The 27,223-nt window shown below is 33.1% G+C and overlaps 1 protein-coding gene across 1 annotated transcript in view; it reads left to right on the top strand.

Moving 5' to 3' along the window:
* LOC123654211 (solute carrier family 12 member 4) overlaps positions 1–26,554 on the top strand; it is a 50,409-nt gene extending 23,855 nt beyond the window's left edge. The window contains exons 2-21 of the mRNA XM_045590131.1: positions 11,112–11,182; positions 17,523–17,783; positions 18,147–18,332; positions 18,911–19,146; positions 19,612–19,765; positions 19,956–20,142; positions 20,221–20,377; positions 20,519–20,731; positions 20,819–20,998; positions 21,107–21,226; positions 21,315–21,508; positions 21,594–21,762; positions 21,862–22,051; positions 22,258–22,473; positions 22,965–23,072; positions 23,263–23,316; positions 24,058–24,201; positions 25,053–25,216; positions 25,888–26,027; positions 26,463–26,554. Coding sequence (XP_045446087.1) covers positions 11,112–11,182; positions 17,523–17,783; positions 18,147–18,332; positions 18,911–19,146; positions 19,612–19,765; positions 19,956–20,142; positions 20,221–20,377; positions 20,519–20,731; positions 20,819–20,998; positions 21,107–21,226; positions 21,315–21,508; positions 21,594–21,762; positions 21,862–22,051; positions 22,258–22,473; positions 22,965–23,072; positions 23,263–23,316; positions 24,058–24,201; positions 25,053–25,216; positions 25,888–26,027; positions 26,463–26,554 — 3,236 coding nt within the window. The remainder of the gene's footprint in view (positions 1–11,111; positions 11,183–17,522; positions 17,784–18,146; positions 18,333–18,910; positions 19,147–19,611; positions 19,766–19,955; positions 20,143–20,220; positions 20,378–20,518; positions 20,732–20,818; positions 20,999–21,106; positions 21,227–21,314; positions 21,509–21,593; positions 21,763–21,861; positions 22,052–22,257; positions 22,474–22,964; positions 23,073–23,262; positions 23,317–24,057; positions 24,202–25,052; positions 25,217–25,887; positions 26,028–26,462) is intronic.
* The last annotated feature ends 669 nt before the right edge of the window (positions 26,555–27,223 follow it).

The following is a 27,223-nucleotide window of genomic DNA, read 5'->3' as shown; positions in this document are numbered from 1 at the left end:
CGAATATAATTAAGATTCATGAACTCAATTTATTCTGCACAAACAAATTAAAAACGACTGACGTTCAGAGTTCAGGCGTCAAATAAAATAATGAATAATTATTATGAATTTTCAGTTGCATGCTACTGTAAATGAGAATATATTTTCTTTGTTACTTTTCTATCGATACTGGTATGTCAATTCGACGGGTGCAAAGTAAAAAAAGTTAACTACAATTTTGAGATTTTTTTTATTGCAGTAACTAACTAAAAACTTTATATTTTATAACATGGCAAAATAAAAAATACAAATATCGTCTCATTTCTTGTACTTTTGTCAAGTAAAAGAAGACAACTGCTGCTGTTTTGTAGAATTACATGACGTACATGCGTTCAACTACCGCCTGGCCGCTTTTATGCAGTCAGCGCGGGGGGCGCACGTTCATTCCTATGGTGTCATCAGCCAGATGTCATGTGCTTCGCCGGCCGGCAACAATGTTTGTTTGTTTTTGCTTTTTACGTATTAAGATTTGTTGAAAGTATAATTATAATAATAAACCATTTGAATACATCACAATAGACATGAAAAGACGTTTTTGGAAATTTTTGAAATTGGAAAAGTCATACTTTTTACACTTAATGAAATATATGGAACATCTTTATTAAATCCAGATTTATTAATTCCTATGTAGGTACGACCAAGTGGTAGTTAATTCAGTTGTCATATTTTTAAGCACAATGTAGAGGCAGACAACTGCAATATCTCGTAAATTAAACGAAATTAGAAGAAATGAAATATACAATTGTTTGTTTTTCCAAAAAAGATAGCAGTGATGAAAATTTCAACAAATTTGGTTTGAAATTTACAAAATGGAAACACTTTTTCCTATTTTGCGCTCTCCTGAGAAGTTGCTGTTTTGTATATAACACTTTTTACTTTGCACCCGTCGAATTAATTTCCATAATACGAGTATTAACATTTTATGTCACCGATATTTATAATCTATTTCACATAGGATGGGTACGGTGACATTTGATATGTTCCAATACACGCTCACTATTTTCAACAAATCGGATAAATATACATTTTTAAAAATCACCAATTAGTTTCCAAAGCAAATAATAATGCTTGATTAGATTGAAATTGTATTTATATATGCGTTTTTACATTTTAAACAAAATAAAAAAGGTACAGAAAAAACGATAACTTAAAATTACAGGCATGAAACGAAACGTTTAATGATAGGGATTGACACGTAGTAATCGGCTAAAATAAATAATCGTAACGGCCATCTTGTTAATCGCGTCATCTCACTGACTCGATATATCTCAATCAGTACTTTCTGTCTCTTGTATGCTTCCCGTGTTTTGGTTTTGCTAGTTGCTATAGTTGTATTTGTTGCTGTTTTATTGTTGTTAATTTCTGTTATTTTTTTTTTAGTTATTCATTTTGTGTGTGTGTTCTGTTTTGTAAAATGCCGAAAAGAACAAAAGAAGACCGTTTCAAACAGTCAATTGGTTGTCCGCTTTCGGGAATACTTTGAACGGAAGTGAGAAAATAGCGGTCCATTATTATCTGTCAACCACATAGTGGATCGAGTTGCACAGGCACTTGAAATTAGGCGTAATACAGTGTCAAAAATTACTTCAGCCTATCGCAGTCCACTGTTGGACATAGGCCTCCACAAGCGCGTGCCAAAAAATGGCGTGAACTCATGTGTGTTGCCTATAGTCACCACGCTGGGCGGGTTGGTGACCGCAGGGCCGGCTTTGTCGCACTGAAGACGCTGTTGCCCGTCTTCGGCCTGTGTATTTCAAAGCCAGCAGTTGAATGGTTATCCCGCTATCGGTTGGCTTTATAAGTTTCAAGGTGGTAGTGGAACTGTGTTATCCCTTAGTCGCCTCCTACGACACCCACGGGAAGAGACGCTGGTGGCTATATTCTTTATTGCCGTAGCCACACGGCTTAGTGTCAAAAATAACTAAAGAACAGTATGGTGACACCAATATGGAAGATAATAAGTTATCGACTCCCAAAAAGAGGCAAAGGAAATAAATGTTTGGTCGTTGAGGTTGAATATGATTATTAGCGGAGAAATGAGTTGCCCACAGTTTTACAATAATTAATGTCTTTGAAAGGTGCTAAATTATTTAATGGAAGTGTGACATCGTTATGGCGAATGTTAAATAAAATTAGATTTCCATAAAATAAAAAAAAAGTTAACAAACGGAAAAGTGCGTGAAAACTTTGTGACATTCTTAGAAAAGGCGAAAAACATTACGAATTGGAACAACGTAGTATTCCTTGACTAGACATGGTTGAACGCCAATCATACTGTTGGCAAAGTATGGACAGACGACACTGCTCATTCTTCGACTAAAGTACCGAGGGTAAAGGCGAACGACTAATAATTTGCCACGTGAGCTGTGTTAATGGGTTTGTCGATAACTCATTTCTCGCGTTTAACACTACCCTTAAAATATTATTTATTCACTATAGCGATGATTAATTTTTAATAAGCAGTTAAAACTTTTTTTTTATATAATCGATTAAAGGTTAACCGCATTTGTACTCGATAATCGAATTACATCAATTAATTATGCATGGTCACCTCACTATAGAGTTAATTTGACATGTGTCACCGTACCCATCCTACGTGAAATAGACTATAACGTATTGTTAATGAAGTGATGTATATTAAAAGTGTGACACTAAACTTGATATATAGATAATAAGAAAGTTTTCATGACATGATAATTAGATTAATTTGTTGCCCAGTAAACCCCTACAATTATAGCTTTTGTGTATACATAAATACTGCCCGTGAAATAATTTATGTTGAAAAAAACAAAGTTTAAACTATCATGATTTTAAACTAATAACTAGAACCTTAAACTTAAACTGCCGTGTGGTGTCGGCCGAGTAGAATAGCACCACCCCCTTTCTTCCCGTGGGGGTCGTAAAAGGCGACCGAGGGATAACGCTTCAGCCTCTAATATCCCACAACTGGGCATAGGCCTCTTTCCCCATATAGGAGAAGGATAAGAGCTTAATCCACCACGCTGCTCCAATGCGGGTTGGCGGATATATTCCCTACTATGAGTCACGATCGCTATCAGGTATACCGAGGGATAAACCTGACTCAAAATCATCAGGGTCCTGGAAAAGGAAAACTTCATTTGGAACCCGGAATGGGGTCTCCGTTAAGTATTCGTGGCATAGCTCTAAAATGCGAAAGACTCCTGCAGTCGAACTGGCTCCACACGTATCGACTCGTCGTTCCTGTGGGTCTAGCCAGTGAGGTCGAGAGGGTGGCGCAGAGCTTAAGCAACTCTGCGTTTTCCTGAATAGTGTCCTTGGTGACACAGTGTCTGTCTGACACAGTCTAAATCGTCTGCAATAGACGGACTAAGGCCAGTGATGAAGTTTAAACTAATAACTATAGATATTCTACATTAATTTAGAAATTTCCAATATTAAATGATATTAAAATTCAATTTTATAAACTAGATATTTATGTCGTCATATTTATAAATCAAAGTACAAACAAGAAAATATAACTAGAGCGAGTAATGTCATACTACAGAGTGATCAAATATACGAATATGTAAACAATTTTTAATACCATATCAAAAATCGACCGTCCCAGCGGGGATCGGACCTGCATCTCCGACTGACCGTGTCGGGGCTTTATCCAATTAAGATATGGAACAATGTACTCGTTAGATCGAAATTTTTGATATGATTTATTTATTTTATAGGTACATCCACAGAATACATACAAAACATTATATATGAATCATTATTACATTATTATCTAATATGTATCCCATTACGGAGTACACGACATTCCACCATATATTAATGTCATGAAGCAAGTCTAATTAAGATAACATCACATAAAAAAAAATAAAGTAAAAAGTAAAAATCCTACTCATTAATAATAAAATTCATTTTAAAAGATCAATAATCAAATTTATATAAGAAAAGTCAAAGGTAAGTCAAGAGAATATTAATAATCAAACATAACTAGAATTCAATAATAATATATTCAACTAGCTGTGCCCGCGGCTTCGCCCGCGTTTAAATTAGTGTGTCACAAAGTTTTGCCGACAAACTTCCAGTGAAACTCTCATCAAAATCGGCTTAGCCGTTCAGTAAATTTTGAGCGAATCGCATTCACATACACTTTTGGGGACTTTGTTTATAATACACTAACTGTTGCCCGCGATTACGTCCTCGTGGTTATGAAGATATGTATTACTATTAAGATGTTTAACGCAAATTATTTTTTTATTTCAGTCACTTGAAATGCTTATCAAACTGAGTAACTTTTTAAAAGGCACAATTTAATATAATTTAATAGTTATTTTTATAAAACTTCTCTACACACCACATTTTTGGTTTTATTTTCAGGCTGTATATGTTTCCTACAAACTATCAACCCAAATTAAACCCCCTTAGCGATGGAGTATCGTAAAATCCGTTCTTAGCGGACGTCTGCTAACTATAATCTACATCCCTGCCAAACTTTATCTTTGTCCAACCTGGATGGATAGACCATCCAGCGGTTTTTGAGTTCTCGTGATGAGTGAGTCAGTGGCCTTTCTGTTCTATATATATAGATTACGATGCATTATTTGGACACCTCCTCACCATCTATAGAGCATATATTTTAAATTTCAAGTCTCTTACTTCAAAAACATAAGGCTTTCATACAAACTTCCGACCCCCGTTTTATCCCCTTAGGAGTCGGTTTTCGTAAAATCAGTTCCTAACGGATGTTTACGCCCCATAAGGAACCTACCTGCCAAATTTCAAGTTTGTAGCTGTTATAGTTTCGGAGGTTTCGTGATGAGTGTGTCAACCTACCATCTCCCGTTTTAACTCCAAAAGAGAGTTGATTTCTAAACATACATTATTTGGTCACCTTTCTACCATCTATAGAGCATACATTTAAAATTTCAAGTCTCTTACTTTAAAAACATAGGACTTTCATACAAACTTCCAACCCCCGTTTTATCCCTTTAAGGGTCGAGTTTCATAAAATCAGCTCTTAGCGGATGTTTACGCCCTATAAGGAACCTACTTGCCAAATTTCAAGTTTTTAGCTGTTATAGTTTCGGAGATTTCGTAATAAGGGAGTCAACCTACCATTCCCCGTTTTAACCCCAAAAAGGAGTTGATTTTTAAAGATACATTATTTGGACACCTTCTCACTATCTAAAGAGCGTACATTTTAAATTTCAAGTCTCATACTTCAAAAACATAGGACTTTCATACAAACTTCCAACCCCCTTTATACCCCCTTAGGGGTCGAATTTCGTAAAACCCGTTCTTAGCGGATGTTTACGCTCTATATGGAGCCTTCCTGCCAAATTTCAAGTTTGTAGCTATTATAGTTTCGGAGATTTCGTGATGAGTGAGACAGCCTACCATCCCCCGTTTTATCCCCAAAAGGGAGTTAATTTCTAAAGATACATTATTTGGACACCTTTTCACCATCTATAGAGCTTACATTTTAAATTTCAAGTCTCTTACTTTAAAAACATAGGACTTTCATACAAACTTCCAACCCCCGTTTTACACCTTTAGGGGTCGAGTTTCGTAAAATCCGTTCTTAGCGGATGCCTACGTCTTATAAGGAACCTACCTGCCAAATTTCAAGTTTGTAGGTGTAATAGTTTCGGAGATTTCGTGATGAGTGAGTGACCTTTCGCTTTTATATATATTATAGATAATAAATAGATAACTAAAATTTAAATAATTATATCAACATGTAAAAATACAATAATTGCTATATGTTATTATTTAAAAAATCAAAAGGAAATAAAATGTCAATGTACCATACCATTGTCAAAATTATTATACACAAATTGTCTATCATGTCAAAAAAAGAAAAAAAAACAAAATGATAATTTTATATTCGGTTCTAAGCGACCGTGGCGCCGTCTATAGTAAGATTTTTATAGAACTCATAACTTGGATAGTTTCATATTTCATAAAAGTTACGAGTTCTATAAAAAACTCACTACAAACGGCGCCGCGGTCGCTTAGAACCGGGTAAGAAAGGTAGACCTCAACATCAATGAAATGTAATCCCAGGTCTCAAGACCTGGAATTACATTTCGGGTTAGGTTACAACCACTGAATTACTAGGTGACGAAGAAAAACAGAGATAATAAATCTGTTTGTTTTGAGTAAAATCCATAAGCCCCACAGAGCAAACCACAAAACTTCGTAGAGCACCTTGGTAATAGGAACATAAACTTTAGTATAACTCCCGGATATTTTCAGTATTTGTGACAATTTGCTTCGTAATAATGTGATTACTTAGGACACAGATATTATATGTACAAATAATTATATACATTACAAAATCTTTAGTTAATGATTAAACTTTAAAAACAACGTATTCGACATCATTGAATTAATTGACTGACATTGATAGCAGTCATCATTTGCCTTACGGCCTACGAAATATAGGAATCCGGTGTCGTTTTTAATCCGGCCGGATCCGTTCGGATTTTATCAATCCAGTCGGATCCGGCGGAATTGATCAAAACTAACTTTTCTTTTTCATTCGAACATAAGTAGACCACTAATGCAACATAAAAAACAGTAGATACGTCTCTTCGTTTCAGCCTGTAATATCCCACTACTGGGCACAGGCCTCTTTCCCCATGTAGGAGTTAGGGTCAGAGCTTAATCCACCACGCTGCTCCAATGCGGGTTGGTAGATATATTACTACGAGTAACGATCATGTTATAAAGAAATATTTTTTTAGTACCAATTTAAGACAAATTTTAAAAAGAAACAAAAATTAGAAATTCAGTTTCAAACCAAATTATATATCAAAAGCTAAAAATATTTAAAACAACTTCTATTAGTAGTCACAATGCTGGATTGTGTTTGCACTGGCGGTTGCGGGTTCGATCCCCGCACATGGTATACATTTTTATTGTCCATAGAAATGTTTAGTCACACTTGCGAGGCTATATAACATATCTAGTTTTACTTCTTGGTCTTCTGCAAGTAACTACAATGCGAAGTTCTTTAATTCTTGCAAAATAAATCTTGCAACTTATGCAAATACCTTTTCCATCACGCATCTAATGCTAGTTTAAATAGCTGAAAACTATCAATTAAGTAGCGTCAAATGGCTCGTGAGCTCTATTTTTCAATAGAGGGGCTATTTTCTCAAAAAATACCATCACCGGAACCGGCATTTTCGTACTGGATCTGGTAAGTGTGAAATTATACCCGATCAACCAGATTACTGGATTAAGTTCACCGGATTGCAATTCCTATGTATGACGCTACTTCGGATGTAAATACTACCGACCAAAAGAACGATAAAAATGTCGTATATTTTAAATCGATATATTACAGTTCTAGAAATTTCATTGTGATTGAAAAAGTAGAACATAAGATGAATGAATTTATTCTTTATAGCCACTACAAGCAATAAATTAATAAAACGTCTTGCACTCAAAAGCTCGTAGTGAATGAGAATTTCACGACAGTCTGGAAACACATACAGCACAAACACGAACTCTGAAGCCATGATATACTTTTACATGACCTGTATGACCTATACAAACGTTTGTCACAGGGGACGATTAAATACGCAACCATTAGCGTAAGAATTAATTGCTGTGACTCTACATCAATCCTTCACGGGTGTGCATTAATGAGGGTCAGAGTAAATAGGGCTAAGTTAACCGCTTCGACATAAACTGTAATAGTTATTACGATAAAATTAACAAAAAATATTTCCACTATTGCACGCATAACATGATTTTTATGACGACCCGTTGCCGCAACGGTTGACGCACTGGCCAGCGGTCGCGGGTTCGATTCCCGCTCACGACAGACATTTATATCGACCATATAGTTGTTAGTCGTGGTCTGGGCATTGTGTTTGTGTATTTTATGTGTTTCCGGACCCCCAGCACAGGAGAAAATCCTACTGAGGGATCCGTTGAGTGTGTAGCGTTTATTATTATATATATACTTTATTGCACTTAAGAACAGAATATACAGAAAATTACATATATAGTTGATGGCATTATTAATTTTATGAATTTATATACATATTGGCTGATCCCGCAAACGTTCATTTGCCACATATGTTATTAATCCCCTTAATCCCCCTCCTTATAACTTAGGGTTATGAAAAATAAATGTTGGCCGATTCTCAGACCTACCCGATATGCACACAAAATTCCATAAAAATTGATCCAGCCGTTTGGATGAGTATTTTAAATAACATTGTGAAGAGAATTTTATATATAAAATATGAAATAAATTGAAAAAAAAAACTATCTTGATCATATCACTTATCAAGCGTGCGATCTGGAAAGGTCCTGCCAAGGGACTATAATTCAAGGCGATATCTTTTCTAACGAATACTGGTGAAGATTAATGAAGACTTGAAGTGAACATTTAATTAGAGCGCATGATCGAGAATTTTGACAAGGGCTAGCGACAAAAACGTAATTTGGTTTTTTAACAAATAAAATTGTGAATAAAGGATAAAAAAATTAAAAAAAACAGTTTGGGGTTGTGATTGACAGGCGTTGAGTTTCTCGTCCGCTTTTGCAAAGGGAGGATCCTCCGACCAGACGGGCGTTGTGACTGGTAGGCTACTGGCCTCACGGTTGTTGTCGGGTTCTTGTCAGTCTCTCGTCAGTTTTCTCTAGTTTGTATTTCGCGAGATAGATGTCGCCACAGAGTAATGAATCAACATTATTAAGGTGGCTATCATCCTTGAGGACAAGTCACAGTAGCTATTTAAAATAAATTACTGGACCATATTAAACGATACAATAAACGAATTCCTTTATTACATGATTCACTCAAGGAACTTAAGGGGTCGAATGGTTAACAAAGTAACGACGTTCTATTTTTTATACTTGTATATCTACTACGAATACAATATTTTTGTTGTTTATGTAATGGTACTAAAAATGGTATTAAAAAGGTATCTTGTTTTAATATGAATCAGACATGTTTTTATATATGCGGTATATCTGCTTGTTAATGATTTTTAACTATTTTGATGTATAGTTTAATTTCTTGTGTATAACAGCTTAGGATAAGATGGGTTTGATATCTCAGATGATTAAAAACCCTTAAAAAATATACACAAAAATGTTTTTATAGTTTTATATCACAGTCTTAAAAAGTTTTTATATGTATAAATTTATCCATTTTCTATTTTTATTACATGTATATTCGATAAAGATATAATTTATACGTCAAACGATCCCGCTGTAAGCGATGTAGATAACTAAGTTACAACCAGACGTAGCTATGATATGATCAGGCACGCCAGAAATACTCGTCCTGTCGACATTATCGCATTAACGTTAGCAAAGGTCAGCCCTTGACATTTTAATGTAAAATCCCGTTTCGAATTACTTTTAATTAAAATCGCATACTACCTTTTACTCTTTGTGTATAAACGTTAAATCGTTTTAGGTTTGAAAAAAAACATTAACAAAACTTTTCAATCCCTAAAATTGTTTAATAATAAGTGTGTAGCTTATACTACTGTAATTAGTTGACAACCTTTGAAAGCTAAGTAACAAGTTATCATATGAAGTAAACATTCAATAACACCCATAGTTTTGCATACTCAGATACAGTTAGAATGCAAGTACATAAAAGACACGCCTTCGTTTACATCAGTAATGAGTGCAAACTGAAATGTACTGATAAACTTATGTTCTGGCTCGTTTTGAATAGACTGTTTTATTTATTTGTGATATTATACAACTACGACAATCATCACTTGATAAAAGAAATAAATTAAGTCAATTATTATTTAGTTAAGTTGTATATTAGCTTTCATAGGTATGCTAAAAAGCTTTTTAACGTAACTAAAAAAATAATTGTAAATTTCGTATTAATTTCATAAGAACAGTTAGAAATAACTAGACGTCGACCATAGTTTACTTGCTTGCTTTGCTTGAATACTTCTAGAAAACATATCTTTATGCCATTATTTTTTTCCCCGAGAATTATTTAAACTAATACTAAGTATAAACAAACAAATCTTTTTTCGTATCATATCATATTATATATTCTAGATTCCCGCGAATATACGAAAACGTGTACAGTACTTTGAACTACTTGTTTTAAACTACGTCAAATTTAAAAAATGAACTAAATGAAAAAAAAACATTTTCAAGAAACCATACATTGGAAAATCGCTAAAAAAATGTGTAAGTTATAAAAAATTCACCCTTCAATTTAATAAAAACTCATTTAAAACACGAATGAACGAACGAAGTTTTTAAATTGAAAACTATCAAAACATTATAAAACAGTAGGTATCTTTGAAAATCTCTTTGATTCGATTTCGTTGTCACTTATTGTGTTGTCTGTATTTAGCGACTGCTTAATTAAATTAAATTGGTTTCCCGAAAATAGTATTATACAAATTGACGATGATTTTTGAACAAATTAATGTTGATAATAAAATAAGCGCTTTTATTGCTTAAGATGACTCTTAAGCAATAAAAGCTCTTATTAAGCAGTGACCCTTATATTCTTGATATATTTTTGTATAATATTTAAAAAAAAAAACAAAGGAATTAAGAGGAGGCTCATAGGTAACTCAAGACTTAGGTGCGACAAAGTTTCTCGAATTTAACCTTGTACATACATCGATACACGTCGATAATAATTGATATTGGTACTTTGATGTGTTTCTGCTATCAAAAATCCAAACAATATAAATAATTTTGTTTATAAACCATAATGTGCTGTTTAGATAGCCATTAAAATATTAACACAGGTAATGTAGAAAACACTAAAAACAAACGTTTCTTTTTTAAATATATTGAATCTTTTCTCTTTTGTTCAATACTATTACAAAAAAAAATAAACGTTTCTATAACTTGTTACGTATTTAATTAATATTTAATAAAAGATACATAGAATTACCAAAATGGATTTACATTTTATCTATGTAAAAACTCGTCTTATAAACGAATTAATGGATGCACATACGCAATTGCGGCATTTCGATTTATACGAGTTACAAAATGTTACACTATAGCTATATACGTATTCAGGAATTTAATTGCACATTGCTTAAAAATAATTTGTATCTTTTCAGGTGACACCGACGAACATGGCCTTCCCAAAGAAAAGGACAAGAGCTACGACACCAACCTTTATCTCTATCATGTAAGTACATGTAAGGGTTTATCACAAACAATTTGCATAGAAACATATCTACAAAAAAAAATAGAAATTAACTAAAATCTTACTTTTCATATGAAAAAAAAATGTATTTCTATTTAAATCTAAAAATACTAAACGATACATCTAACAAAAAAGCTTCGAGTGCGTAAAATCAATTAAATATAACATATAATTTATGTAAGTAGAATAGTTGAATCATTAAATTATCTCTAATTCTCTATATCAGACAAAAATAAGACCCTTGTAAAATATGTAGAGACTTTACCTTTCACAGTAACCTTGTCCGATTAGTCAGTGCCAAGGTAGAAACTAAACCAATAATCGATCGGACTATAATACAGTCAGTCCGTCTCCACTCCAGACTCGGGGATTTATTACTATGGGGATTATTTTGTTATTTCAACAAACATATTATGAATACAAAGACAATGAACATCTATCACAACAAACCTCATTGTGACAACAAATCAATCAAAATACAATTATAAAGGTCATGCTATCTTATGTCTAATTTAGATAAAGTTTAGCTAAAACAGAAATCTCCAACACGCTACAAAATTTCATTAGATTCCAGGTGATTTATTTTTACACCGTTTACACTTACAGTGTACCTACTTAATACTGCCATAAATCTCAAGATAATCGCAAGCACGTTGTGCGGCAAGTAAACAGGATAGCACAACACTTAATATTGTTTGCTCCGTAAACACTTTACGGATTCATAAAATAACGAGCTGTGACAAAATTTCGACTATCTTCTTTATGCCAATTAAACTTTGACTATATGTTATACATTTTTTTTAATAATAAATCAGAAATTATTCCCCATCTCAAATAATGCTTTCACCAAAGTCTAACTTTCGGGTTATTTTTCCCATACTATTGCCCTAAATCTATTATGCTGTCATTGTATAATAAACCAAATACTTGTAAAAAATTAAATATAAATAAAATAATAGTATTTTAAAATACGAAGTTCTTAGACTAGCTACGGTAGATACCGCTACTCAATCGTAGCGATTGTAGGGGCACGTAACTCGTTCGTAGCACATTTCAAGGCGATGCTTGACGTAACGTCGTAGCGCTACGAACCAATTTCATACACGAATAAATTTGTTCGATTACGCGCTATCTTAACCCTTAGATATTTCTATTTAAAAATAAATTTCGTTTAACACTTATGTAAATAATTTACATATATCATAAAAATACTGCGCATTGATTTGAAATTGTTGAATCTATTTATAATACTATTTTTATATTATCTTCTACGATTTAAGTGTATGGTATGATTTACAATAAGATTTAAAAAATTTAAACAAAATTTAAGTAGGCTAAAGTCTCACAACATCATGTCTTAATAATAAATTTCGTGTAACCTATTTGGAGACTATAAGAAAAAGTAATAAAGACGAGATTGAAAGCGGCTCCGCGTGAATCCGCATTAAATCCATCATAATGTGAGCGTACAATGTAATCGAAGTTGAAATTATTACGCAAAACGAGAGCACATTCATAGCGCTTATAAAATATCAGAAAATACCGTTTTCACATCAATTTGTACATAAATATTTAAATTTAATGAGCTTTTTTTCTATTTTTGTAAAATATGTAGTAGACGTAATAATAATATTAAACCAAACCAAAAGAGCCTGTGAACTTCCACCTCCAAACAACGGCCTTCACGTCGTATATATAAAGTATATAAGAGATATATACGTAGTATGTAAGAAAAAGGTTGTAGCTTAATCCGCCACGCTGCTCCACTGTGAGATGCCAATTTAATTCTAATACCAAGAGTAACGGTTGTATTTATAAGTGTATATTAACAAATACAGAGAGTGTATATATATATATATATATATATATATATATATATATATATGTGTGTGTGTGTGTGTATATGTATGTATGTTTGTATATGTATATGTTTATATGTATTTATGTGTGTACTGTATTTATACATTTTTATGTAATACGTTATGTAATTTTTAGTATAGTTAATATTATTTGTAGTATGTGTATATATGTATCCATGTTTGTGTGTATATTTGATTTTCTTCCTGTTTTCTTTTATTTTAAGTCTGTACACTCTTTCCGCTTTTTTCACATTATCTCCTCCAAACTGGTTGTCTGGAAGAGATCGCTATTTAGCGATAAAACCGCCTGTTGTACATTTCTTTTTGTGAATATTTTAATAAATTGTAAACTTCTTTTTATGTGTACAGTAAAATGTAAATTATTATTATTATTACTATATAGAAAAATGCGTTATTATGATTTTAATATTTAGAATCACGTTTTTGTTACAAAAACGAGTTTGCTTTCCGTTCGCCTCGCCCGATCACACTTTTCGTACCGCTCTCGTCACGCATTCACCAGCTACTCCCCAAGTGAAGCATGCGTAAAGAAGTTTTACTTCAATAAGATAACATTATACAAACTCTTCAATATTCACTCTGTTTACGTCACACTCAATTTTTTTTCAACACAGCTACAATAACTCAAAATAAAAAAATATTATCCAATTCCCGTTCAAATCAAAAATAGTAATTGATATTCATATTTTATATCCCTACTATAACAGAAAGCGTAAAATCGGCGCAACAATTTTGAAATAATTGAACTCTTTTTCAAACCATTTATGAAAGTCGATGCAAATTCACTGATCTCGTTTTCCGTAGTATGATATTATTTCATAAATATCTATAAGAATTTCAAAATAAATTCATTAAACTCGATTACCTTCGTTAGTGTGTGGTGTTTTAATAACGAGACGAACCGGCCGGAAATTTAATTACGGTCGCAGGTAGTTATTTATACAGTAGACGTAACTGGGGTTCAGGACAATTATTGTATTATCAGGTTTTAACCTGTATAGTCAGCTTTTGTTATTTTTTGTTAGAAGTTCTAATTTAGTCATCCCAGTTAATTGTAACTACTGCTATAAGATGAACTTTTTTATGATCGGTCAAGAATAATAAAAAAATAAAACAGGATAAAACAGAAATAAATTTTCATATTCTCAATTTCGCTGCTATGTTCATATTTCCTCTTATAATTTTTTGTACAAAAATTCGAAGCATTTTTGATTACAGTATGATTTCCAATAACAAAGAAACGTATTTCGCAATATTCTGACAAATTGTATGTACACGTTATTTAAGGTATAAGACATATTACTTTATACAAAACGTTACAAGGACGGATATTGGGCGGCCTTCGTAGATTATCTGAAGTTCTTGAGCTGAGGTCGCGCCAAAGCCTAAGAGCCATCAATACCAAAAGAAATGAAATGGTGCTCTGAGCGTCTCGGAAAGGTCAAGCATTCTTCAGTTACGCTTTACGAATAAATTACTTAGGGTTCTGAACGTCTTGAAACTTATCCTACTGCGTGGCTTTGCTTAAAAATGTCAAAAATTAAAGAAATTATTTTTATTTTTCATATATATTGCCACAAATTAATAAGTAGAGGCCGGCTAACTAGTAGCCGAGGCAAGTAGGCGGCCTCTCCTTATAAGCTTTTGACAGACTCTTTTCAATAGACACATTGTATTCACATCTGACTGATATACTAACGATCGTAATTTTGCACATATAACCCCCGCATATTTGTTATACACAAAGCTTATATTTTTGCCATGCTGATTTTTGACATTGTGTGCTTGTTTAAAACTCTCGTCTCTCTTGGTGCTGTGGAGTATGAGGCGTTTATGATTAAGATCAACCATTTACATACATCCTATCGGTTTACTGATTTATATACTAAACCGTTGCGATTTATTCTATTAACGATGATCACGATCTCGTGAAAAAAGTCGCTTACGTGTTTTGAGCAATAATGTACGAGTATTTATCTCATCCTCTCCTATACACATTTGTGTGTTTGTGTCTTTATCTTTCTTCAGAGATTAATAAATAAAGCGTATTATTCGGTGCAGGATTACATAATTGATATAGATGTGTGGAATTAGTGACGCTGTATTTTATGCAAGATATTATTAATTCTGTACTAACACACAGTTTATATATTATTTTCAAAAATGTAGCTGCGGAGTTTCTTACCGATTCTTCTCTACAGAATTCCGACTCGGTGTTAGCTTGACTATATACACAAATAATAAACACTTTAAAATTTTAAATCGTAAAATGACGATTCGAAAGTGGTCTTGGGGCCTATTTGAATAAAATTATTTTTTATTTTGATTTTGTTCGTGATGCATTTTCGTTTTTACCGAGTTTCAAATCACAACGATTCTAAAGAAGTTTCAAGCTTCAAATATTTATGTGGTAGCTCTGTCATTTGGTATGTGGTTCAAATTAAATGTTTAACAATAATAATCTTTTTTTTTTATTTAGAACCGTTCACAATTTTATACTTTGCTATAGATAAATTGTGGGATGGCTTGGTAATATTTTAGTCATCAGCAGCTTACACATGATACTAAAAATATTACTGAACCAACTAATAAACAAATACATATATTTAAGTTATTATATGATTTGCTTATCTGAATACGTAGTCTACTAATTAAATTGAACTCGTAATTGGCGCGGCCGTAATTTAAAGTAATCTTACGATTAAGTAATATATGTTTTTTTACTCATTTACAGAGATAGAAACTAGTATTAAATTAGAATAAATAAAAACATAGAGTATTTGTTAAGTTAAATATTCAAGTTTATATTTTTTACAAGCTGTATTTCTCATCGGACATAAGAAAGAATATTTTGAAATGTACAACAAAATCGATAGTCTATATATTTCCTAAGGCGTTGTAGGTAATATTTATTTATATAAAGATACGGCGACGTATGAACAATACAACTTTCATTAAATGGTAATCTATTAATTACACCTACGTAAGTACAAGGTTCGCTCATATTGAATCCTGTATCGGATTCCGAATGAACCAACTTGATTGCGGCAGTAATCCTCAAGAGATTCCCGTTTTAAATAAAGCGGTGCGTAATAGTGACACGACAAATGGAAACAAATTGAAGAAGCTGAGTAATAAATAACTCGTGTTGTGGCCTGCTGTTTTATTGCAAGTGAAAATTTACAACAGCCCTAACCGTCGGCAATTTAAAACGTTTCATGATTCTTAGTTCGAGTAGAATTTACTGTAAATATTTTACAATTTGCTATTAGTTTAGCTTTTTATAGTAATAATTTATTAATTTCATATTTTATTAGTAACTTCAAGAATGTGTTTAAGTAATATTTTAATATATTCATTTAATGTGTATTCACAAATACAAGCCATAAATATGATAATTTTCAATATTAAAACCAGTATGATAAAACCTACTGGGGCTATGTTTAGGAAAAAATTAGTTCGCTTTCTTCATCTAATAATCAGAAAAACGTCAAGTTTTTCATATAGTCAAAATAAGTACAAAATAATAAAATGATGTACTTGGATGTAAATTTTTATCCGACTTCAAAAAAGGAGGAAGTTACTCAATTCGACCGTATATATTTTTTTGTGTATGTCCGGGAATAACTTCGTCGTTTATGAACCGATTTTGATAATTCTTTTATATTTTTGTCAAAAGTAGACCTTTTTAACTCACAATTATAGTCAGTTATGTCTATAAACACTTATTTATTTATTTTTGAATAAAAATTCAAACATTTTAAAAGCTCTTATTCGTAAAAGCTTACTTACTTACCTTGAATATGTATTCTATATACAAAGTTCTATATACAAGTCTTAGGTAAGTGACGTTCTCAAACCAGACAACCATTTCAACATTTGAACGTTGAAGCAAAAAAGTACAAGCAAAGCCAGCAATGCAAATAAACCGTGAATAGAAAACGAGCACTTTAAAATCGAGCTCGAGTAAATCTCTCCCAACGAGTTATATTAAAATACTCAGTTAAAATATATTAAATCAATGAAAAAAGCATTACTCATACTACCATGTATTTGACACACACGCATATTATATTTTTTTTGTTGATTGTCAGTCGGTAGTCAAATTTAAAATTTAAAAAAAGGTTCTATATTTTCATTATTTTTTGTTTTCTTTAATTTAAATTTCTAATTATGGTCAAATTTCGATCTCTTGGCGACCACTAGTTTTAATTATATTTCATATACACACACACACAAATAATCATAAGTAAATTTTCATATACATAAAATAATATTCTAATACATATTATGTATATGATAAATTTTTATATACATAACACGTACACAACATGATGATACATTAGGGTATCTAACAATTTATTATTTATTTAAACGTGTGTTAATAGCTAAGAAAAAAAATCAAATTTTTCTTATATTAATTAAAAAATATTTAACCACAGGAGGAACTCGAAGATCGACCCCGAGCAGCTACGTTTCTCAGTTCGTTGGCGGATTACTCGAACACCATCCCTACTGCTTCAGCGGCTGACCCAGATGCTCCTAAGCCGGCACCACCAGCACGAATGGGCACGCTTATTGGCGTGTACCTCCCATGTATTCAAAACATCTTCGGCGTCATTCTCTTCATTCGTCTAACATGGGTGGTCGGTACAGCTGGTGCTATTCAAGGATTTTTAATTGTGCTCGTCTGCTGTTGTACGGTAAGAACCAAGATAAGATACTGTTAAAATATTAATATTAGAACAGTGTAGTGTAATTTTTTACTAATAAAAATCTTAGTAACTCCAAAAATTTTTCTCAAACACATAAAAACAAAATGTATGTTTCATTGTAAATCTAACTTAAAATCTAGCTTAGATTTTGAACTTGGTACAGTAGATCTATCTAGAAGTGAAGTTACTATTCTATTTTATAAACAATTCTAGGGAAGTCTTTAACTTCTTCTTTAATCAACGCTAATAACCACACTGGATATTTACCTACGAGTATTTAATAAACCAATAATTTAAACAATTATAAAGAGAGAAAAAAGTTGTATAAATAAAGTCTCCTTTTTGGCACAGACGATGCTAACTGCGATCTCAATGTCCGCTATTGCAACAAACGGCGTGGTGCCCGCGGGTGGGTCTTACTTTATGATCGGTCGATCATTGGGCCCGGAGTGCGGAGGCGCAGTCGGCATGCTATTCTACACGGGCACAACACTTGCAGCGGCTATGTATATTGTTGGAGCTGTCGAAATCGTTTTGGTACGAAAAAAATTTTTTCTACAGTTCGGATTGCATATGTTTTTTCGTGACTTTTCTATAATTATGTTACATCGTTTCTAAGTTTAACTCTTATTTTACGAAAAAAAGACAACCACTGCTGCATCACAAAACTGTGAATGTTGCAGTAGACCAGAGTGATGGAATAAGCAAAGCACCGTTGCTCCTACATGGAGAAAGCTCAGCTGTGTCATGCTGAATTAATCAAAATAAAACAAAAACAGTAAAATAGTTTAAAACATATTATTATAAATTGTAATAAAAGCCCTTGTACGATTGAAGATTTTATCGTTTTGTTTTCTTCTTTTCAAAACGATAAAAACTTTTCTCCTTTTTTTCCTCTTGAGAGTAAAGAACCTTACAGACGGTATCACAAATTAGCTTGAAATAAAAATGTTATGGGAATGAATATGTCGTATAAAGTTATTGAGGCTATGATTTATTTTAGAGGTAGAGCCCGATCTGCAGTAAAATTTATTTTAACATTTATTTATAAAATTATAAGTAGAATTACAAACACTGCGTCTTGAAAATAATAAAATAAATCTTTTGTTTGCTAGACTTACATGGCACCGTGGATGTCCATTTTCGGTGATTTCACAAAGGATCCAGAAGCTATGTATAACAACTTCCGAGTGTATGGAACCGGGCTGCTCTTGATTATGGGCATGGTCGTATTTGTTGGCGTGAAATTCGTAAATAAATTCGCAACGATCGCGCTGGCTTGTGTTATACTCTCAATATCTGCCGTCTACGTTGGTATCTTCGTCAACTTTAATGGAAATGATAAACTTCAGTAAGACTTTATAGTATTTTCATTACTTCTATTATTCTGTAAGAGATTTATCTGTAGCATTCAAAGTTTAGTCTATAAATTAAAAGCAATTTTATTTACTTGACGACGCGCTGGCGCAACGATCACAGCACTGGTTTATGGCTGTTGCGCTGGCGGTTGTAGGTTCAATCCCCGCCCATGACAAACATTTGTATTAACCATACAGTGTTTACCGTGGTCTGGGTGTTTGTGCAATCCTTGCGGGTCTCCCCACCGTACCTCGGAGAGGACGTTAAGCCATCGATCCTGGTTGTTATCATGTACAAACTGATACTCATAGTAGGGAATATATCCATCAACCCGCATTGGAGTAGCGTGATGGATTAAGCTCTGTTCATTTTCCTAGATGGAGAAAGAGGCTTATGCGCAGTGGTGGGATATTACAGCCTAACAAGCGTATTTACTTAACATAATGTCTGGTTTTAGGATGTGTGTACTTGGAAAGCGATTATTGAAGGATATACATATTGACAACTGCACTAAAGACATTGGAGGAGAATTATATCAACTGTTTTGTGCTAATAACACTTGTGATCCATACTATCAGGCTCATGAAGTTAGCATTGTTCAAGGCATTAAGGTATTATTTCGATTATTTTGAGCTTACTTTATAATTACATATGTCAACACACAATAGATCCGTATCAATATCAAGCATCAACCATTATTCTATTACAAAACACACCTTTACCTGAAATTCTGAATGAAATTTATGTGCTGACTTTGTGTATTTGTTTATATACTAACTCAAATATTTATCATTTCATCAGGGTTTGTCAAGTGGGGTATTCTTCGATAATTTACAAGACTCTTTTCTACAACTTGGGCAATATATTGCTTACGGCAAAGAACCAGACGATATTGAACAAATGGAACGTCCTACTTATAACCAAATTTATGCTGATCTCACGACGACGTTCACTATCTTAATTGGAATATTTTTCCCATCTGTTACGGGTAATCATTTTTTCAATGACTCGTAAAATAGTTGTAAGAGAGAAGGTCTGATACGAATTAATTATCTTTTACTTACAGGAATTATGGCTGGTTCTAATCGTTCTGGAGATTTGGCTGATGCCCAAAAAAGTATACCCATTGGTACCATCTGCGCTATTCTGACGACGTCTACCGTTTATTTATCTTGTGTATTACTTTTCGCTGGAACTGTAGACAATTTGTTACTTCGTGATAAGTATGTATACACATGGATATATAACTATATACGCAGTAGTTTAAATTATTTAATTGCCATGTTATTTAAATATGAATATCATAATACTATAACTTTATAAAAATTGTTTTCCTTTATTAAGGTATATAATCTACTTTCCAGATTTGGTCAATCTATCGGCGGTAAACTAGTAGTAGCCAATATGGCCTGGCCAAACCAGTGGGTTATACTGATTGGTTCTTTCCTTTCAACGCTCGGTGCAGGATTACAATCGTTAACAGGCGCACCTCGGTTACTCCAAGCGATAGCTAAAGATGAAATTATACCGTTTCTTGCTCCATTCGCTGTTTCTTCCAGCAGAGGAGAACCTACAAGGTTTTATATTATTTTAAGTTATTCTTTCGATGTTTAATAAAATATAATTGATATTTTTAGAATACAAAGACGCTATTTATTTTGCAGGGCTTTACTGTTAACCATGTTGATCTGCCAATGTGGCATCCTCCTCGGTAACGTTGATATACTGGCCCCGCTGCTTTCAATGTTCTTCCTTATGTGCTACGGTTTCGTGAATTTGGCTTGCGCTCTGCAAACTCTACTGAAAACGCCAAACTGGCGCCCGAGATTCAAATACTATCACTGGTAACTTTAATAATATAGTGCTGTAAATAAATAAACGTTTATCCTTTTTTATCGGAGTTTGCTTAAATTTTTAGACGGTTAGTGTAATCGTTATTTTACTGATTTCAGGTCACTTTCTCTTGCTGGGCTAACGCTGTGTATCTCTATTATGTTTATGACATCGTGGTTCTACGCTATTATTGCTATGGGCATGGCTGGACTTATTTACAAATATATTGAATATCGAGGGTTAGTTTATCAACCAATCATTAACAGGCTAAATGTTACTCCCACTACACATTTATACACAGCAGATTATTATTTAAATGGTTTTCAGAGCTGAAAAAGAGTGGGGAGATGGTCTTCGTGGTTTAGCCCTTTCTGCCGCTCGCTACTCCCTCTTACGCTTAGAAGAAGGTCCACCGCATACGAAGAACTGGCGGCCGCAAGTTCTTGTTCTTGCAAAATTAAAAGATGACCTTAATCCGAAATATCGTAAAATGCTAGCGTTTGCCAGTCAACTTAAAGCTGGTAAGACTGACTTGTAATATATACACATAAGTTCATTTAAGAAAATTTGAATTTTAACATATTATATTTTTTGTACATTTCACAGGCAAAGGTCTTACGGTGTGTGTATCAGTCTTGGGTGGAGACTTTACTCGACGGGCTGGAGAAGCATCTACTGCACGACAAAACCTACGCAAATGTATGAACGACGAAAAAGTTAAAGGCTTCGTGGATGTTCTTGTATCACCTGACATTGCTGATGGACTAAGTCACTTGTAAGATATATTTATTTGTATTTCATATTATCGTTTGTACGATATAAATGTAATTTATTAATATTTTTGATATTATTTTCCTACAAATTATATCGACAGTGTACAAACAACGGGCCTTGGTGGATTAAAACCTAATACAGTGATTGTGGGGTGGCCGTATGGCTGGCGGCAGTCAGAAGATGAGAGGACTTGGCAAGTATTCCTACACACTGTGCGTACCGTCACGGCCGCGAGAATGGCAATGTTGGTGCCTAAAGGAATTAACTTCTTCCCAGATTCAACTGAGAAGGTAAGCTTTCAAGAAATTATACGATGATATTTTATCAGACGCTATTTTCAAAAAATGAAAAATATTACTTAGAGTACCTTACTTAATAAGTATATTGGTTTTTAGTAACAGGCCCACTTTTCGTGAAGTAAGTTAATTTTTGCTTCACAAATATATTCCATATTAGTTTCTACAATATTATTAAAGGCAAGATTATGTAATTTTAGGTCTCTGGCAACATAGACATTTGGTGGATTGTCCATGATGGTGGTATGCTGATGCTGCTTCCCTTCCTTTTGAAACAACACCGCACATGGAAAAACTGCAAGATGCGTATTTTCACTGTTGCCCAAATTGAAGATAATTCAATAAAAATGAAGAAAGATCTCAAGATGTTCCTGTATCAGCTACGTTTGGAGGCTGAAGTGGAAGTCGTAGAAATGGTTATACTAACATTATAATATTTTGTAAAAATTTTGACTAATTTTTTTTTGTAATAGCATCAAAAGTTCCAATAACCTCTCAGAGCGGAAATTTGTTTCTTGTGAGTGGTTGTCCTTATTTCCATTCACTTAGCCTCGAAGAGGACGTGCATGCGCTGGACTCGATTGTTACTCGTAGTTTAGTAACAATTGTTACCCTTGTTAGAAAAAAAAATTGCAATTAATATAGGAGGTGTAATTGAAGGGGGCCAGTTGAAATTTGTATTTGTGTGTTGTAATAGAGGCTGACTAAAAGTGGTTTTTTTTGAAATTTTAACCAGAAAGAAGTTTATGGCTTAAGGGATTTTACAGAAATGGAAATACAGATTTAGTACGATATCATTTATAATTAATTATTAAATAAATACAGATTCGGTTACTCCTAGTAATGCTTGTGACCAATCTCTACTTTTATAAATTTTATTTACAAAAAGTTTTTTTTTTAATTTCAGACTGATAGCGATATTAGCGCGTACACTTATGAACGAACCCTGATGATGGAACAACGTAATCAAATTCTACGTGAACTTCAACTTAACAAAAAGGAAACTCTCGGAATGGTAAGTTCAAATGAAATCACTTAATTGATATTATTCACTAAAATCACTATGGATTCAAAGCTAAATTTTCGTATTAGCTGTGTACTTATTAAATGTGCTATTTATTTATATAATAAAGTGTGGCTTGTTCAACTACACAACATAAAGTTAAAATAACTAATGTGCCGTTTGTCTATCGCTGCCGATACAGATGCAAAATTTGGTCGACTATCATGAACCAAACGCTGAAGAGAAATTACCTCTGGTAAACTGGATTTTTCCCTCGATCCAATCCATTTTTAATGTGCATTTTAGATCTCGTTTGTTACCTAATATTTTTGTCGTTAGCTCTCGCATTTTCATATCATTCTCATCACGCCGTCCGTCTCACAGATGTTATCGGATGTTGCTTAAGATCTGATCTTTTTATCAATTAATCCTTAATTTTAAGTTTATAATTATTATTATTTTTAGATCTGTTTTGAAGATTTCTTTGTTAAACATCTGATATGTTACTATCACGCTCATTATATCATTTTTTGTAACAATTCTTTACATGTGCTAAACCGCTAAATGTTCGTCAGACACTTATTGGCTTTCGATGTTATTATTACCTTTACTTATATTTTTCACTTTTTTTAGTAATCATCTTTTCAAAACACATTATTTATTTGATGCACTTTTGTAAATTAGAAGTAAATTAATGTAAACTATCAACAAGTAGATTGTTTATGGTTTTAGTGATACCTATATACATATAATGTATCGATAACACATACTTTCAAGATATATTATATAGAAACTAACATTTATCTTATTTTAATTTTTACTTTTAGATTTTACTTTATGAAAAGATCTTATAAGTCATTGTAAATCCTCAGACCGAAAGATTGATGTTATGTACAATGATTTATAATATTTGCAATTTTTCAAACTTACTTATACTGTCAACTGCGACATTAAATTATAACAACATTCAAGAATTTGGATCAATACAATTTGGCAGGTACAAGCAATAGTGGACCACCACCACGCGGACGTTAAAACGGCAAGCAAAGTCCGTTTCGCAGAGCCTGGCTCCGAGCCCGTCCCTGATGATGCACCGTCACCTCCCCTCGCCGAAAATGATGAAAAAGACAAGGACGAAAAGGTGATTGTTAATGAAATTGTTATATGTGATACGCTTGCTATAATTTCACCGACTATTACAAAGTAGGTTGCAGAATTTTCAATAATACTAATTTGGTTTCAACCTATCATTTGACACATGACATTTATGTGTGATTATAAAAAATAACGTGGTTGAGTCTATTGATTACTAATAATTACACACATTAAAGATATGAAAGGATTTAACTGAATCATATTATCTTCTTTTTTTTCTGAAAAAAAAAACAACATAAGACTGAAATTGAGATCCCCAATTCTTAAGCAAAGACTTATCATTAGCTTTTTGTGTTTCTATGAATCACAAATTTTGTTTTTTTTTTTATTATTTTATTTTAATTAACATCAAGCTAGAACCACACTATCTTTTGATAACTTTAAAAATATATAACCACTCAATTACGAATACATGACTTAAGAATTCAGTTCTTGAAAGCAAATCCATTTGTTTTCAAGAAGTGAAAAAAGTAACGAGACATTTATTTTGTTTTAATGGACGGAACTGCTTAATTATTATTTTTTTTACAATTATTTGGTTAAGTTTTGCATGTTTTAGCTAATCATAATGAGTCCTAGCGAATTTACACACGGTGGTCATATGTTTGCAATGAGTTTATTCACGTTAATTTGTTCACTTTAGTTTTTCATACCACATTAGCTAAGAGTGGATGTTTGAATGTCAGTAGTCAGTGATCGTTTTACAATTTAAATAATATATGACATCCCGTGTTTCATTCGCCTTGAATCCGTCATGTGCAACGCTCGGTGCGCGATACGAAAAAAATTTAAACGAAATTTCGAAATGGAACAATCAAAAATTGGGGTAAATATTAGGACGAATTTCGAAGTAGTTTGTTGCACATAATCGATTCAATGTGGGACTCGCCCGATGAACGCTCGCAGTGTGAGTCACCGCCGCCCGACGCCGACAAGCACGCGGACGGCAACCCCAACGGCGACGCACTTAACCCCAAGCCCAACATGCCCAATATTACTCCGTAAGTTGATTTTTATATCCCTAATTTTATTAATAAATCCAAAATTTTCAAATTATTTTTAATAAATTGTGATAGATGTAACAATTTTTCAAAGCTTAAAGTTGTTCATTTTCATTTTGCGAAACTCGATATTTCGACATTAACGAATGTCTTGTTCACTAGAATTTTTAAGGATAAAAATAGAGTGAGTTAAGACCGCACAGCAGAGATGAAAATTTCATTGGCAATCGCAATAGTTTATAATATAATAATAACCATTAAATTAATAATGACGATTATTACGTATTAATTGAATATACTAAACACGGTGACATAACAGCGAAGAGCAGCTGACTGTGTCTTTATCGCTCGGGCACACTCGCGGTCCCAAGTTCACCCGATCGAGTCTTTCACCTCAAAGCGTGACGGATCAACCTAACTTGCTACCTACGAAAAAATGTATGAGCGGTACGCCAAAAGAAGTTTTCACTTCATAAATATTCATATTTTATGCAAACTGTGCAAGCGTGGAAAATGAAACGAATGAGGACAAAAAAAACCTAAAAACTGGTTCAAAGTTTTAGAAGTAGTTTCAAAGTTTATCGATTACATACAAGCAGACAAACAAACAGTTTTTCTATGCATAATTTTGATTTAGAAACATCAAATTATAAAATGTATGTGGTATGCAGTGACGAGGGCACTGTTCGACGAATGCACACGGCTGTGAAGCTGAACGAGGTGATAGTGTCGCGATCGCACGACGCACAACTAGTCATACTGAACCTGCCCGGGCCGCCGCGCGACACCAAGCTCGAGAGGGAATCGAATTGTAAGACATGAAAAGTTTCTTTTTCATTTAATTTTATGGAGCATTCCTCATAAAAATAACGATATGCATACATAACTCTCTACATTCCAATAACGAACAGATTCATTTTCGCATTTCTTGTAACACTATCTCATCAGTTAATAATATTTATCTTGTAATACTTTGGAAGAAATTAAAAAAAAAAAATACTGAAAAAAGTATTTCAGTAAATAAATTTCATTTTCGTCGTTTAAAAGAAGAAGGATTAAGAATTAGCAAATGGCAACAATTTAAAAATTGTTGCCATTTGACGACAAATATACACTTCAAGATACATTAAAATATACCATTCAGGATAATAATTATATCGGTAACGATTTAAACTGTATTTCGATAAACTATAACAAAATCTATTAATGTGTAACCGATTTTAATATCTATATTTTTAAATTACAGATATGGAGTTCCTCGAAGTACTGACGGAGGGGCTGGAGAAGGTACTGATGGTGCGCGGCGGAGGACGCGAAGTGATCACTATCTACTCGTGAACGCGCACCGCGACCTTCCCGCCTCGTAATATTAATCTTTTTACTACAGGAATCTATTTTGAACTATCAGTAACGTTCGGGTCTTCGAACAAAATTTACAAATGTCTACGTGATATGTTCGGAACTGTTTCGTACTCTGTTTTAATGGATCTTTTAAAAGGTTGGAGTTTGCGTCTTGTTGATAGTTTTGTAAAATTAACAATCGCATAATAAACCCGTCTCGCACGAACGGACGGTCGGGCCGAATATTATGTTGTATAATTCGTTTATATAATATGTCTATCGTATTTACTTACGACTACTGAAAATATATTGATGTTTGTTTGAAACATAAATGTTAGATTAGATCTAAATTTTGTTACATTTGACGCTTAGTGATGATTAATTTAATGAAATTATATTCATTGTTGTATACATGCATATGTGTGAAATTACGTAATCACTTAACGAGTGTGAATCTTCAAGAGCCTTAACTTAGGTTAGCTCGACGTTAGTTCTATTATTATCTAGATTAGTTGAAAGTTTCATCATTATGAATTACCGATACACATCCAAATTTTGAACCTATCTCTTTAGTTTAATGACGATAACATTTACAATGTTGACAAAATTTTAGATAATTTATAATCATTTATTGACATGGGACGGATTTTAATCTAAATTAAATGA

The sequence above is a fragment of the Melitaea cinxia genome, chromosome 1, assembly GCF_905220565.1.
Source record: "Melitaea cinxia chromosome 1, ilMelCinx1.1, whole genome shotgun sequence".
Classification (NCBI taxonomy): Eukaryota; Metazoa; Arthropoda; class Insecta; order Lepidoptera; family Nymphalidae; genus Melitaea; species Melitaea cinxia.
The sequence above is the reverse complement of the archived record's forward strand: the minus strand, read 5'-3'. Positions and strand labels throughout refer to the sequence as shown.